This window comes from Trachemys scripta, chromosome 1, assembly GCF_013100865.1.
Source record: "Trachemys scripta elegans isolate TJP31775 chromosome 1, CAS_Tse_1.0, whole genome shotgun sequence".
Classification (NCBI taxonomy): domain Eukaryota; kingdom Metazoa; phylum Chordata; order Testudines; family Emydidae; genus Trachemys; species Trachemys scripta.
The window spans coordinates 159,608,473-159,624,489 of NC_048298.1; the positions used below are offsets into that span (position 1 = coordinate 159,608,473).

General features: G+C 40.2%; 1 protein-coding gene across 3 annotated transcripts in view; it reads left to right on the forward strand.

Moving 5' to 3' along the window:
• The window catches only part of EPHA3 (EPH receptor A3), a 318,256-nt gene that overhangs the window by 253,284 nt on the left and 48,955 nt on the right, over positions 1–16,017 (forward strand). For all 3 annotated transcript variants that reach the window (XM_034791240.1, XM_034791250.1, XM_034791261.1), the window contains exons 10-11: positions 3,053–3,178; positions 10,950–11,135. In XM_034791240.1, coding sequence (XP_034647131.1) covers positions 3,053–3,178; positions 10,950–11,135 — 312 coding nt within the window. The remainder of the gene's footprint in view (positions 1–3,052; positions 3,179–10,949; positions 11,136–16,017) is intronic.

Below are 16,017 nucleotides of genomic sequence, written 5' to 3' on the forward strand. Positions count from 1 at the left end.
GGCTACTGTTTCTAAGATATTTAAGTTTTTACATTTTATGTCTATGTATATTGTGTAGATAGTAGAGTTTTAATCATAAATTGTAAACCTAGGTCTTTTCATGTGTTTATGGTTGCTTTACATGATAAGATTTCACCTGTCCTGTTTATGTAACACTTTAAAAATCAGCAAAAGGGTTATATAAATAAAATGTATTATGAAACAAAAGGCAAAAAACTATTATGTACATAGTTTAGTCCTATTCGGTGTCTACTTGGTGCTTCTTGGCTTATTTCTTGTATTCATTAAATGGAGCATCTCTTGTCACTGTCCAGCAATAGTCTGCAAGCATCGATGGGCTCCATTTGCCCTGACAGCGTTTCTCCATTGTTGCAATGTCCTGGTGAAATCGCTCGCCGTGCTCGTCGCTCACTGCTCCGCAGTTCGGTGGAAAAAAATCTAGATGAGTGTGCAAAAAATGTATCTTTAGTGATATGTTGCAACCAAGGCTTTTGTATGCCTTGAGGAGGTTTTCCACCAACAACCTGTAGTTGTCTGCCTTGTTGTTTCCGAGAAAATTTATTGCCACTAACTGGAAGGTTTTCCATGCCGTCTTTTCCTTGCCACGCAGTGCATGGTCAAATGCATCATCTGGAAGAAGTTCACGAATCTGAGGACCAACAAAGACACCTTCCTTTATCTTAGCTTCACTTAACCTTGGAAATTTTCCACGGAGGTACTTGAAAGCTGCTTGTGTTTTGTCAATGGCCTTGACAAAGTTCTTCATCAGACCCAGCTTGATGTGTAAGGGTGGTAACAAAATCTTCCTTGATTCAACAAGTGGTGGATGCTGAACACTTTTCCTCCCAGGCTCCAATGACTGTCGGAGTGGCCACTCTTTCTTGACGTAGTGGGAATCTCTTGCACGACTATCCCATTCGCAGAGAAAACAGCAGGACTTTGTGTATCCAGTCTGCAGACCAAGCAAGAGAGCAACAACCTTCAAATCGCCACAAAGCTGCCACTGATGTTGGTCATAGTTTATGCACCTCAAAAGTTGTTTCATGTTGTCATATGTTTCCTTCATATGGAGTGCATGACCAACTGGAATTGATGGTAAAACATTGCCATCATGCAGTAAAACAGCTTTAAGACTCGTCTTCGATGAATCAATGAACAGTCTCCACTCATCTGGATTGTGAACGATGTTGAGGGCTGCCATCACACCATCAATGTTGTTGCAGGCTACAAGATCACCTTCCATGAAGAAGAATGGGACAAGATCCTTTGGACGGTCACGGAACATGGAAACCCTAACATCACCTGCCAGGAGATTCCACTGCTGTAGTCTGGAGCCCAACAGCTCTGCCTTACTCTTGGGTAGTTCCAAATCCCTGACAAGGTCATTCAGTTCACCTTGTATTATGAGGTGTGGTTCAGAGGAGGAGGATGTGAGAAAATGTGGGTCCTGTGACATTGATGGTTCAGGACCAGAAGTTTCATCCTCTTCCTCTTCCTCGTCTGACTCAAGTGAGAATGATTCTGGTGCATCAGGAACCGGCAGTCCTTCTCCTTGGGGTACTGGGTGTATAGCTGATGGAATGTTTGGATAATGCACAGTCCACTTTTTCTTCTTTGACACACCTTTCCCAACTGGAGGCACCATGCAGAAGTAACAATTGCTGGTATGATCTGTTGGCTCTCGCCAAATCATTGGCACTGCAAAAGGCATAGATTTCCTTTTCCTGTTCAACCACTGGCGAAGATTTGTTGCACAAGTGTTGCAGCATATGTGTGGGGCCCACCTCTTGTCCTGATCTCCAATTTTGCAGCCAAAGTAAAGGTGATAGGCTTTCTTAACCATAGTGGTTATACTGCGCTTTTGTGATGCAAAAGTCACTTCACCACGAACATAGCAGAAGTTACTGCACTGTTCACACATGTACGAGGCATCTCTGCTCACTTTGGCTAAACAGAAATGTGTCTCTTTGCAAAATGAAACACTGACAAATAAGAGAGCATGACACTGTATGATTTCTAGAGCTGATATAGGGCAATTTGTTCAGCAGAGTGATGTAAGCTTCGTTATGATTGCATCATCCAGGACTTCTAGGAATAACATGATGCAATTCATATCATGTATGACGCAATACCAGCTTCAGATTGCATTATTCATTGTTTTGCCTAAAAAGCAAATACTGTCCAAACCCAGTCATAGATTTATTCATAGATCCAGTCAAAGATGTATTTTAGTCATTTCTGGTTTAAATTGAGATCCCTTCCCTTTATAACTCACTTATCCTCTGCCATTCCCAAGTCAAGGGTCGTATATACTGACCCAATAGCATATCTTGAAAACTAGAGCCAATCAACAATTTTAAGCATCATTTTCGTTCTCAGTGACCCAGAATTAGTAAAGTTTGACTACATTTATTTCAGAAGCATTTTGGCTGTAGAGCAGTGTCACTAAAGCTAAATAACAACAATCTGCCACTATCCTTATAGAGTGCTAATTATTTCCACCGTCTTTTCTAATGCATCCAGTTGGAAGTCTGAGACTATTCAGAGCTAAAATGTTTGAAATTAGTGTTCTGTAGAATCTTTTTTAAGAACTCTTCATGTTACACTGCAGTATTATCATATGCATTTGAGGCCTTGCTTCTGTGTGCTACCCCCAAAAATGTAAGTGTAAAGAAGCCTCTCAACAGAGAGAGAACTTAATGAGATTGAGCTTTAATATTCAAAAAGCCACCAAGCTTATCAAGTACAGGTGAGTTTAAAAGCATCCTTTCAAACCTGATGGTATCTACATACAAATAAATGCATTAATGACATGAAAAAGTGTATTTGTTTCTGAGTTTCAAGTTCATGTCCATGTTATTAATACCTGAAATCTCAGAAACCTTCAAAAGAAGCTCATTTCACATGTTCAATCTGAGGAAGTAATGGGCCCTTTTATTACTATAGTGATTTGCCAGGTTCATATGTTGCAGTTTATGCTCTCATTTGGTTCCCTAGGTATGAGTAATTAACACCAAGTAATGTTTTTTTTTTCCTCTCCCTTTTTTAACAGTAAAACTCCCAGGTCTCAGAACTTATGTAGATCCACATACGTACGAGGACCCCAATCAGGCTGTCCATGAATTTGCCAAGGAACTAGACGCTACCACTATATCAATTGATAAAGTTGTCGGAGCAGGTAACAGCCATAATTAATGTCAAATTGAAAGACATGAGGTGATTTCCTCAGTATATTACTCTAAATCTTTATGCCTATTTACATTAATGGGTTATACCTGGACACATTCAGACAGGTATCGGCAAAGTGTAACTGTAGCATTCTCTTTTCATAGCAAGAAGCGAACAGTTATTGGGATGACATTGAACAGGTTAACAAGCTGACTTTAGTGCATGCGAAAGGTTCTAGATTGCCAGTTCTGAACCCACGCATCTGAGATTTTTCTCCAGAGCAGGCACAGTGCAGACAACAACGTGATCCCTTTCCCAAAACTGCCACTCCACCCTCTTTTGGAGAAAGCACCATAAAAAATGAAAGGCTGGTTCATAGTCCATGCCCATTCAGTCCCGAGTCTCTCTTTAGAATCTGTCACATGGGAAACAGTGCTAACTGTGAAGATGTGCTTTGTTATATGGACATGTGACTATTAGGACTGGACTGATACCTCAAACTTATTTCATACAGGTCACCAAACATCAGACTGCTTTGACCTTTGGTCACTGGCTTGATTTTGGTCACTGGTTTGGATTTGAATTAGTGATTTAGGAGTGAAGGGTTCTCTGCCCCATAACCGATTGTCTGAGCCATACAGATGCCCTTGAATTCTGGCTTTAATAAAAACAAACAGTAAAAATGGGTGGATTTCAGAGTAAGAGTAAAAAAATTACTGAATATCTCACTGAATTACATTGTTCCTATTGCAATGTAGCATGTAACCCATTGTATAATGGACACTCACTCCTTCATGTACAGTGATAGAATATGGTTTGTCAAATCAGAAACTTAGCATCTTCACTTTCCCCCTAAATTAAATCATTTGTGTGAGAATCAGGATCAATTTTTAATCCAGTGAAAATTGCCAGATATTCTCTGATGATTAATTTTATTGCTTCCGTCTCACTTTTTCCCCTAATATTTTACTGTTCTCATTCAAATTTTGAGGAAATTTGAGAAAGAGCAGCCTTCTGTTGTATGATGAAAGCTTTGGTAGGATTTTCTTTTTTTAAGAAAAAAGCCAAGCAAGTGCATTCAGTGCACCTCATCACAGGCCCCCTTTGAAGGAACATTGTTCCATTTTTATTTTATTTTTTTGCTGCTGCCAGGGTGAGTGTGAAAAAGTCAGATTATTTTCCACAATGGTGAAATTTGTGTTCCCTCGTAGTTTTAATTTTGTCCCACAAGAGTGCACTGTTCTCCATCATCTTCAATAAAGGCAGTGTTACAGTGTGCACACTACACACAGATGTGGTAGACATAACATGGGGTGAGGGACAGAAAGAGAGAGAGAGATTTAAAAAATCCAAATCCAGGAGCAAATTTTGTTTCTGTTAAGCTGCCCACAGTCGTCCCGGATAACCTTGTGGTTCCTAGTGAATATGTTAGTCTCCACGCACCATAGAAATCTTAAAAGCAGAAGATATGCAATTGTATACCATATATATAGCTCATTGTTATGACTTATTTTTATTATGGTGCATATGATATTATATGAAATTGAGGGGGAACAGACTTGATTCAGAGAAGCCTGAAAATAAATGTATTGCAAAGGGGAAGAAAGAGACTGTTTAAAAAAAAAAAGAAAGAAAAAAGAAAAAATAAATTCCTTTTCTCATTCCACCCCAGTAGAAATGGCAATAAGTTTGGCCCTGAAAACCTGCAAATCCCTTGAGATCCTCACTGATCTCAGAGGAGCTGACAGATGGATGAGCCCTGTGGGGGTCTTGTGCCCCAGTGCTGCCTCTAGTATTCCTGGTCCCATACCAGCCTCATGACAGCATGTCTCTAAAAGAACCCCAATCCCATGAAATACCCTGGAGGGTCTTCTATTGAGCTTGCACTCCCTCCAGCCACATCCCTAGTCTTTCTCTGTTCCCATATGTGGAGGGGAGCATTCTGGCTTTATTTTAAATGCTATTTGAGCCGATGTCTTGGCGTTTCCCTGCCTGTCAGTCACCTTCTTTACAAATGCGGGTAAGAACAGAGGAGTGAAGGGATTGCATTCAGAAGCAGCAGAACTGAGAGGTAATCTTGACATTTTGGTGCAGTTCCTTAAATTTTCCACAGGGCTTTAGCTATGGGACTTTAATGGAAGGAGTAGGGAAAGGCCCTCCTTAACCATGTTACTTTGAAAATATATCCCTGTACGACAAGGAAATATCTCTAATGGAACGTAAAACAATATATAAGGGATATGAGTTGGAGGCTGAGCATCAGAAAATTCAAGTTAGGCCACCCTTGTTTTAAGTTTTCACCAGATTCATTCCTTTATTTAAAACAGTTCACTTATTTTTTTTAAGGCCCCACTGCAGCAAAGCATGTGGTTAAGTGCCATTGGTTTAAAAGGGGAGGTAAGCACATGGTCAGAACTTTCTTGACTGAGAATGGAGTTAAGCAAGTGCTTTGCTGAAACTGGGCCTAAGTGTTTGTGTTTCTTTTGAAGATTGAACAGACATTTAGTGTAATGTTTTATTAAACAATGCACATCTAACATGTATGGATTATCCGCTCCCTTTTCAGTACAGTTTGCAGCACACAGGGCCGGCTCCAGGCACCAGCCCACCAAGCTTGTGCTTGGGGCGGCACCGTGCTCCGGCCGCCGGGGAGAGCGGAGCCGCAGTGGGTTCGCCGGCGCTCTGGTCGCCTGGGAGAGTGGAGCTGCGGCAGGCACTCCGCCCTCTCCCCAGCGCTCTGGCCGCCAGGGAGAGCAGAGCCCCAGCCAGGCTCTCCGCCCTCCCCCCAGCGCTCCGGCTGGTTGGGGAGAACGGCCCGTGGGCTGGGCTCGGCGCCCTCCCCTGCCCCGCTGGGGAAGGGGGCGGTAGGAGGCTTTTTTGCCTGGGGCGGCAAAAAAGCCAGAGCCAGCCCTGGTAGCACAGTAATTACAGTTTGCAATATATGTCTCTGAGATTGCTGAGGTTCACAAAGTTTATGAAATTTTCATCCCTGCTGCCTCCCCAGTCTGTGGTGGAACTGGGACGTCACTGGGCGTTCCACACACAGCAGTGGAGTTTTGATTTAAAAGACACCAGAAGAAAGGCTCATCTACTATTCTTCCCCTGGGGCTAAATTCACAACAAAAGGCTGATGCAGCAAACAACCAGTTTAACAGAAACATTTGGTATTCCCTGGGTTGATTTAAATCATGTACTGCCCTTCAATAATATCTATTTGCATTCTACTGACAAAGAGACATACCAGACTGAAAGGAAAGTAATGCAGACTCTGTGAATGTGACCTAAGAAGGGAATAATACTGAAACATTTCAGGGAAAACCACTAGTATTCTGTCTTAAAAACTACCTCACATTATCTGCATTCTCATTAGTATGCACAGCCCCCTTGCCTTCTAAACTGAGATAGTGTCTGCTGTTTTTTTTCAGCTGGAATCCAGTCCATTTTTCTCAGATGGGTACCACTAAGTGGATACAGAACAATGGTTCATAGGAGAAAAGTTTGGTATAATTGTTTTAGTTGGCTTGTCAGTATGGGTGTTGGTTAGCTGGTCTCTCACAGTGCCCATCCTGTACTGTATGCTAAGAGACTAAAGGTTGATCCAGTTGGAACACCTCAGGAGCCTTGTTACACTCTATGCAAGGATTAACTTGTTTTCTTGGCAGCTCAGAAAGCATAACAGTGTTTACATGAAAGCCAAAAAAATTCTTTTATGTAGGTAAACTCATTATTCACAGATAAAGCAGTCAACCGAGTGGGGTCTACTGTCTTACTGGTATGTGATTTGATTTTCAGAGGTGTTGAGTGCCTTGTAGCTCCTATTGGCTTCAATGAGATTTGTGAGTGCTCAGCATTTCTGAAAATCAGGTCAATAGGATTTTCAAACTGGGTCTGAAATAAGAATATTGTACTTTTATAAATCATTTTAATTCATCGTATGTCCAAATTGCACAGTTGGTGCTAAATGGTACAGAGAGATGGAGGACATCAAGTATAACCTTTCCCTTCACAAAAAAATCAAACAAACATCAAATAAACAGCTCACTCGTGACTCCGGTCAGAGATGAAGGATGGAATGCCTGAATGCCCAGCTTCTGAAACCATAAATACAAGCCCCATTGGCAGTGACCAAACAGTAGTTGTAAGAGACTAGCTTGTTATAGCTTTGCAGACCATTAAAGCATAAAGAAAAGCAAATACAAAGCCTGGACATCACAAGATTTATTGCAAGTTTTTTCTTCTTCTTCTTGTTTTAAAGCCACGCTTTGGTCTTCCTCTCACAGGGTGTTCTAACACTATTGAGCTGAGGGTAATAGCTGAACTGAAGCGCTGTTTGCTCTTAATAAAGCATACTGGCAGTTTTAGCTTGCAGAGCTTGGGGAGGGAGGTTAATCAGGAAGTTTTGTGGTTTGTGTAAGTTCTGGAACAGAATTTAGCACTCCACAGAACTCAGAAATGATTTAAAACAATATTTTCTTAACCTGTGGGTGGCTTTGCAATATGTAGGTAGAGATAACTTAGAGAATGTGGGTATAATATAATGTATATTATTATAATAGTGTACACGGTTGTATGTAGAGATATTTCCACACACCATTTCATTCCACCTTAATTTACTTCGATTTTTATGCCATTAATGGCATAACAAGTTCCTAGCTAGAGGACTGGAGAGTATAGAGATTGGTGATGTGATATGGAGTCTTTTGCTTCTGGGTTGTTGGTTCAAATTCAATCCAGAGTAGTGCTGGTGATAAATTGTTGCCATATAATGCTTGTGTGATGGCCTATGCCATTTAAATTGGTGACCTCTGTTAATTTACAAGGATATAGTCCTATATGTGTAAAAAAAAAAAAAAAAAAAAAAAAAATCTCATTTGACACCATTGTTCACAATCTCAGAAGACAAGGCAAGTGGGTGTGGAGAATGACGACCCTCTCACCCTAGAGTTGATAGCTTCAAAATAGGTAGATGGGTGGATGTGGAGAAATTAGCACTGTCAATCCAGCAAGCATGCTTCTCTGAGCACTAAATCCATTAAAACCAATGCACAAGATAAAGGGTGGACTTCAAAATATTTTATTCCCACATTTTCCAGTCATTTTAGTGTCCAGAAACATTGCTTATCAACTCCTTGATGTTAGATTTCAGAGTAGCAGCCGTGTTAGTCTGTATCCATAAAAAGAACAGGAGTACTTGTGGCACCTTAGAGACTAACAAATTTATTTGAGAATAAGCTTTCATGGGCTACAGCCCACTTCATCGGATGCATAGAATGGAACATTTAATAAGAGTATATATATACATACAGAGAAGATGCCATACCAGCTCTAAGAGGCTAATTAATTAAGATGACGTATTATCAGCAGGAAAAAAATTTTTTGTAGTGATAATCAAGATGGTCAATTACAGACAGTTGACAAGAGGTGTAAGGATAGTTATCATAAGGAAATAGATTCAAGTAGTGTAATGACTCAGCCATTCCCGGTCTCTATTCAAGCCAGAGTTAATGGTATCTAATTTGCAAATCAAATCAAGCTCAGCAGTTTCTCGTTGGAGTCTGTTTTTGAAGTCTTTCTGTTGCAAAATTGTCACCTCCAGGTCTGTTACTGAGTGGCCAGAGAGGTTGAAGTGTTCTCCTACTGGTTTTTGAGTGTTATGATTCCTGATGTCAGATTTGTGTCGGTTTATTCTTTTTCATAGAGTCTGTCCGGTTTGGCCAATGAATAGATATGTGTGACAGATCTTGGGAGACAGACCAGTCCTCGCTTACAGACAGCCCCCTAACCAGAAGCAAATACTCACCAGCAACCACACACTAAACAACAAAAACACTAACCCAGGAACCTATCCTTGCAACAAAAACCGATGCCAACTTTGTCCACATATCTATTCAAGTGACACCATCACTGGACCTAATCACATCAGCTACGCCACCAGGGGCTCATTCACCTACACATCTACCAATGTGATATATGCCATCATGTGCCAGCAATGCCCTTCTGCCATGTACATTGGCCAAACCGGACAGTCTCTACGCAAAAGAATAAATGGACACAAATCTGACATCAGGAATCATAACACTCAAAAACTAGTAGGAGAACACTTCAAACATTTATGCTCAAATAAACTTGATGTTAGAGTGAATCATTGTGTTGTAAAGTGCTTTTGTTGTCCATAGGCTTAGAGAATCCTACTTCACATTAGATTGTTACATTGTAACTAGTAAGAAGTTAATGTATGAACAGGATAATTGCTCTTAACATGCTATATCATTCACATACATGAACAAAATTCCTGATTGGCCTGAAAATGAACTTGTCCAGATTCAAATCTGTAGCTTTAGTTCCTTTCCAAGCCAAACTTGTCTACACAAAAACATCTGACTAATTATGATATTTAGGGAACAGCATTCCATTTAAATCCAAAGCATTTTCAGGAAGAGAGCTGACCAGGAGATTATCAATATAGAGTGGACATTAAAAAATAGCCCCATGCAACTGTGGCCTATGGGAGAAAGTCTTCGTAATTCCATTGTTGTCTGTTCAACAAAATGTTTTCTATGTCTTTTAACTAAACCACACGGGGGAAGTCACATGCACTTACTACCACAATCATAAACTATAAATGAGTGGTCACTTGTATACCTAACATGCAATTTATGCATATTTATCCATTTTTGCTACATTTTTCATTATGTTCTTTATATTGCATCAAAAAGATGAATATTAGCGCTTTGATACTGTATGCACTGTTCATTAGATTATGTGAAATAGTCCTGTAAAATATTTGGAATTTAGATTACTGAGAGTCAAAATCAGCTGCCATAGCAGCTTTTCTTTACGATATTAAAATTGTCCTGGTTCAGTTGTTTTATGGTTTTTATATTCATTAAGTAGATGCAGAATTTTAGTACAGCATGAGTGAGATTATAACCTAGCAATTTGTCCACACGTTTTGTGTTTGTCAAAGTGGAACATGAGATAATTTTTTGGAGGGGATCCTGCATTATAAATTAGTCCTTTTTTGCTGATATGCATATAAAACGGAACAAAGTTGATCCAGGAAATTATGCATACAAATATTTAGAAAATATCTACCATTTTCCATCTCAGGATCCAAAAGCACTTCATGAAGGACTCAATCCTGCAAACACTATCAAGTGTAGTGCTTATTGCCATGGTAGTCTCATAGATCCATAGAAGTCACATTATGAGTGTTTGCAAGATAAGATCCTAACTGATTAATATTACAAAGGGCCTGTCTGCATGGGAAGGCTGCACGATACCACCTTCCTTTTTTTCTGGCAGCTACTGCCAGGTATCCATACTCAAATTGTCTTATAGTGGTTTATCTCACCACTTACACTGAAATAATTAAACTGTTCTGAAATCAGCTTAACTCTATTTTGGTCAGAATTACGTCAGTTCAAGGTCCATGCAGATGCATCACCGCTTTGATTATAACTACACCAATTCATTTTGTCCTCCTGCGGCTGTCCTACACTGCATCAGTTCACACCTGAAGTGAACTCTCTGCCCTCATTATTCTGGGGCCATCAGGACCTGTGAAATAGCTTAGTGACATTAACCCAATTTTACAGATGGAGAACTGAGGCATGGAAAAGTTAAGTGACTGCCTGAAAGTCTCATGCTTAGAACTCAGATCCCTGACTTGTGCACTAAAGATACTGCCTCAGTGACTCTTCTATAATGCTAAGCCTTCTCTCTGAAGTTCCAGCTGGAATAACTAGATTTCACATTTTGTCTCCCCTCCACCTTGCCAGGTGAATTTGGAGAAGTGTGCAGTGGACGCCTCAAGCTTCCTTCTAAAAAGGAAATTTCAGTGGCAATCAAAACCCTGAAAGTTGGCTACACCGAAAAGCAGAGAAGAGATTTCTTGGGTGAGGCGAGCATCATGGGACAGTTTGACCATCCTAACATCATTCGTCTCGAGGGAGTTGTCACCAAAAGTAAGAGCGTAGAGTATACACCATCTGTGGGCGTGCTGAACAGTGTTTCAATAAACTAGTTTTTTAAACATGCATTCTGAAAACCTACCAGAATTGTTTTATGCAGTTGCCTTAGTAGAATGTGTTCAAACTATTTCACTCCTCTAAAGTTCTAACAAGGGAAACATGCACCTTTACTTTCATGATTTACATTAAATTATCTCAGAAGCAGGAAACAAATATTCAGATGAGCAGGACTAAGTAAGCTTCCATTGCGATAGCGCATGCTGGTGAATCAAGAAAGAAAAAGAGTGTGGTAGCTAAATTATACACTGAAAGATTGTACTAACCAATTTAGTATTCCAGAGCTAATTGCTACAAAGCAGCCAACAAACTCTTCCTGATAATCTCTTTGGAGCCTGATTTCCTAAGGTCTTCTAATTGGATACAAGCAATATGCACCATTTTCAAGTTAAATCATTAGCTATTATCATTAACATAGATTTAATGAACAGTCTCATGACATTTCTGAAGTTATTAATAGTAATAGTTTTAAGTACCAAATCCAAGATTTTTAAGAGATTTTGAGCGCCTCAATTTTTTGGTGCCCAACTTGAGCCCCACCAGATTTTCAGAGGGTAGGTGCTTAGTACTTTATGAAAAGGAGGCCCCTTTTCAAGATGCTTCAAGTTGGGCACTCCAAGTCAATAGTCACCTTTAAAGTCTTGACCCAAAGTTTTAAATCGGAACATTTATTTTACTAGTAATAATTGTATTACTGCAGCTATTTCCTTTATTACCAAGCAGACATCATTTCAAATCTGTGGCTAAAAATACATTTTTCATTGACATTTATGATTTATTAAAATCACGTCAGATTGTGTTGATACGGATACCAGGTTGAGGTCCACACTTGAGCCTTGACTGAGGAAAGCATCCCATTTCAGGGAAGCACACAAGTACTGCTTACGTTAAACAATATAAGTATGTACTAAAGTGCTTTCCTGGATTGGGGCATTAGTCTTAAAACAATAACAAAAATAACCAACCTCAGATCATGTTGATGTTTGTGAAAGGGGTAACGGGGGAGGATGGGCACCCATGCTCCCACCCACAAGCTTGTCATGCAGAACGGGAGATGGAGGTTGGGGGGCTGTTAAGAAGCAATCTTCAGCCTTCAAAAAGATTTATAGGTGGCAGGTGGAGAACTTCTGAGAATATGAGCAGGCTGGATGCTGTTGCACATGCCCACTCTTTGCTGAGCTCCCTGTTAGCCCTACAAAGCTTTCTGATTGCTGCCTTCCCATGTCTTCTCCAGCTGACTTCATTCCCTTTCTGTTCTTCCTCAGATGTTACACATCTGTTTGTGGTGAGGACACACGGGCTGAAATTCTGGCCCCTTTGAAGTCTATACTACAACTGCTATTGATATGAGTTGGCCAGAGTTTCACCCATAATCCCTTCTTCTGGGAGGTGTCCGGTAGGGAGAGAGATAGAAAGGAAGAATGGCAAGATAGAGACACATTTCTTTTCCTTTTACTGACAGAACTAAAGGTCAGAAGGAAGAGGCACAGAGACAGGCAGATAGGACTAGCTGCTTAGCAATCGGTGAGCAAGTGTGACTGCCTGCCGGCCAGCTCCCTAATCTCCCAGTGAGCACTGCCTTGCTGTTCCCCTCCTCCTCAGCAGTGCTATACTTTAGAGGCTTGGGGTGCTTTTCCTTGACCTCCCAAGGGAACACAGGCTCTTGTTCTGCCTTCCCTGCCTCATTCAACATGGGTCTCCTTAGGTGGCTGCTGAAAATATTTAAAACACACTTTCGACAAGTTCTGTCTCCCACCCGGAGACCTTGAAACAAGAAATGAAGGAGAAAGTAAGAAAGGGCAAAGAAGGGACAGATGAAAAATACCAAGATTGGTTTAGTTTGGGGGACTGTAAAAACTAAATACAGCTATCCCAGCTGCACTTTTTGAATTGGAAATACAATGTAAAGTCCACCCTCATGGAAAAGTCCTGTAGGAGTTAATAGGCATGAGACCACAAGGCATCTATAGGAATTACCCTTAAAAGCCTATAGAATTTAATAGAAAATTATATCCCCACTCTAGAATTCTGTGGGTTAATTTGAAAATTGTACAGAAAGATTACCCTTCCCTATCTAATTCCGTAGGAGTCAATCAATAAAACAAACCCCTGGAAGGAGCGACTTTTTGACTCTTTCAGTCAGTAGCTTTGCTTGGAGCTGGGGCGTGGGGGAAGACCTCTTGCAACTTAAATTGATATCATTGGTTGTATACTTATTTTAATAAATGTTTCTGCAGTTATTGAAATTGCTTGGGAGAAGTTTTCCGAAATGTGTAAAGGTAACTCCAGAAGTTCACAACTGACAGGAACAAAGGGCTTGTCTACACAAGCACGTAGTTGGTGGCAAGCTGGGATGTAAATCTACCCCACACAAGCCTGCCACGCACCAAGAGTCTGTGTGGAGAGTTCTGCAGCACACTCGATGTTCCCTGGTGCCATTTGACCTACTCCTGTTTCAAAACAATGTAGATCAAAGCATGCTATGCAACTCTTTGTGCATGGCAGGGTAGTGCAGGGTAGATTTGTGCTGCTCGCTGAGAAGTAGGGCCTTGTACACTGGCAGCAGTGTCTACGATATGTGTAGCTACATACTGCAATAGAAAGTAGGCCACGTCTATACTGGTATGTGACTACATGTGGCTGTGAAAGGCTCTTCTGGGGGTGGCAGCAGAGAGAGTCTCCTGCAGTGGGTAGCTGCTGGAGCTTTTCCCGCTGTCTCCCAATGCCAGAGCTTTTCTCTACTGCTGAATCCTTTTCCTGGAAAGGCTCCAGCAGTGGGAAGGCAGCAGGACACTATACTGCTAAAAAATAGCAGTATGAACAGGAAGTGTGCTGCTTGGGTGTGGAGATAGCCACGAAAGGTACGTACCTTAAGGTTCTGACGTGTCTTTAATTTACTTGCCTGGGCAGTGCCTGACCATCTACACTGCTATTTATACCCATGGTAGGTGGGGTGTGCAGTGTATATAGTCTAAATGCTGCCATAGGTGTCGACTTCTTGTTTGTTTACATAAGCCCACAGGTAATCAAATAAAACGGAGACATGGCATATCTAAAAATAAATAATATAAAACTATGTAAAGTCATGTAAAATATAGCTAATTTACACAGTTCAAATAGAAATGTCATATCTGGGTCTGATCTGTCAAAACACACTTTACTTCCTGAGATGACAAATAATTTATTTTTTGATTTAGAGCTCACAACCTAAGTAAGTCTGAAAAGGCTGCCAAATCTGCCTGTATACATCCCATGTATCTCATGCTTATGTCTAACGAGCTACTCTATAAAGTCAAAGTTGCATTTTAAATTCCTTGAATTTCTTGAAATTCTGATGATGGTTTTCTGCACACAACTGAGCAGAGCAAATCCTTTATGTTCAGTGGCACAAAAGAATCCAGTGACTCTTCTGAAAATATTTTTTTTTCTCTGCACACACAATTTTGTGCATCACTGGCTGTGTGTGCTGCAGATACACTCTTTGAATAGCTAACTCTTGCTGTACTCTTATGCAACTGGGTTTCAGCAAGTTTTCTAATCAGTTATATTCTTGGTTTATTCACAATAGGCTATTAACCATTTCAGTAGCAGGTGTTGAATATCAAAGATCTGTGATATAGATGGTCATGTTTAAGTATGAGAAGGCAAGATTTGAGTCTCCTATGCTTTTAAATCAGCAGAGACCTACAGAATATAGCATATTCTTTACATATTTTGAATAGTGAGATTATAAATGGGGAAAATAATGGATTCTGTCCTTCTACCTCACCATGCATGGAGATCCCGTATGTGTATTTTGGAAGCCTTACAAATTTCTGCACATCCATTCTGGAGGAGTGATTTTTTTTTTTTTTTTGGATGGGCAAATAAAATATCCTTTTCCCATTTATAATCAATCATCAAGGCAGTGGAACACACACACACACACACACACATATACACACACACATATACACACACACACAGAATATTATTTAATTATTCATCCAGAGCCCTTTATTTTCCTCATTTATATCACGCTATTCAAGATACTTAAATAGGACACACTGTCCTCTAGGTTTCTGCCTAGGTACATATTTGCCTGGGCTGGTACATTTTAATGACAATTTTGCAATACTGTATAATCATTATTTAATAGAAATTATATAGCACTTAACAGTGTCCTAGGCACTCTTCAGGCAATGAATAGGAGTTGATATACAGGCAGTGGAGGGTCCATTTATGGAGAATTTACAGGATCATTCCCAGTATATGTAACATGATAAATAGACAATGTGACCCTTTCTTCATTAACCAAAATATTTTTGACAGATGGCCTTTAGCAATGAACTGACTTTTCATACTGATTATAACCTTTGAAGCAACACCTAGCAATTTGCAATGACTCCCATATCTAAAAGTGACCACTTGGAATCTAGAATGGGGCAATGTGCCTTACAATACACAGGAGATGTGCTGAGATGCATTAGCTAAATAAGACCTCGATTCTTTGTTCCAGCACTGAATTATTCCCCTGTTTCATATTTGTTTCTGTTCAGAACTTTCCTTCTACACTGGTCTCAAGGGTGCCCTATAGGCAGCAGTCTTAATAGCCAGCACACATGTTCTCCTTAGTTTACTAATAATTTACAGCAATTTGTAGCCTTTTAGTATAATAAATTTCTGAAACACTGTTGACACAAGTTGTTATCGTGTATAAATGGCTGCATTTTGATAAATGAATGCAGAATGTTCCTTTGAAAGTACGCAGCTTTGCTTTAGAGCATATGTTTCTGATTACATGTAGATTTCCAACTGAATGTGGGTGAAAACCTGCACT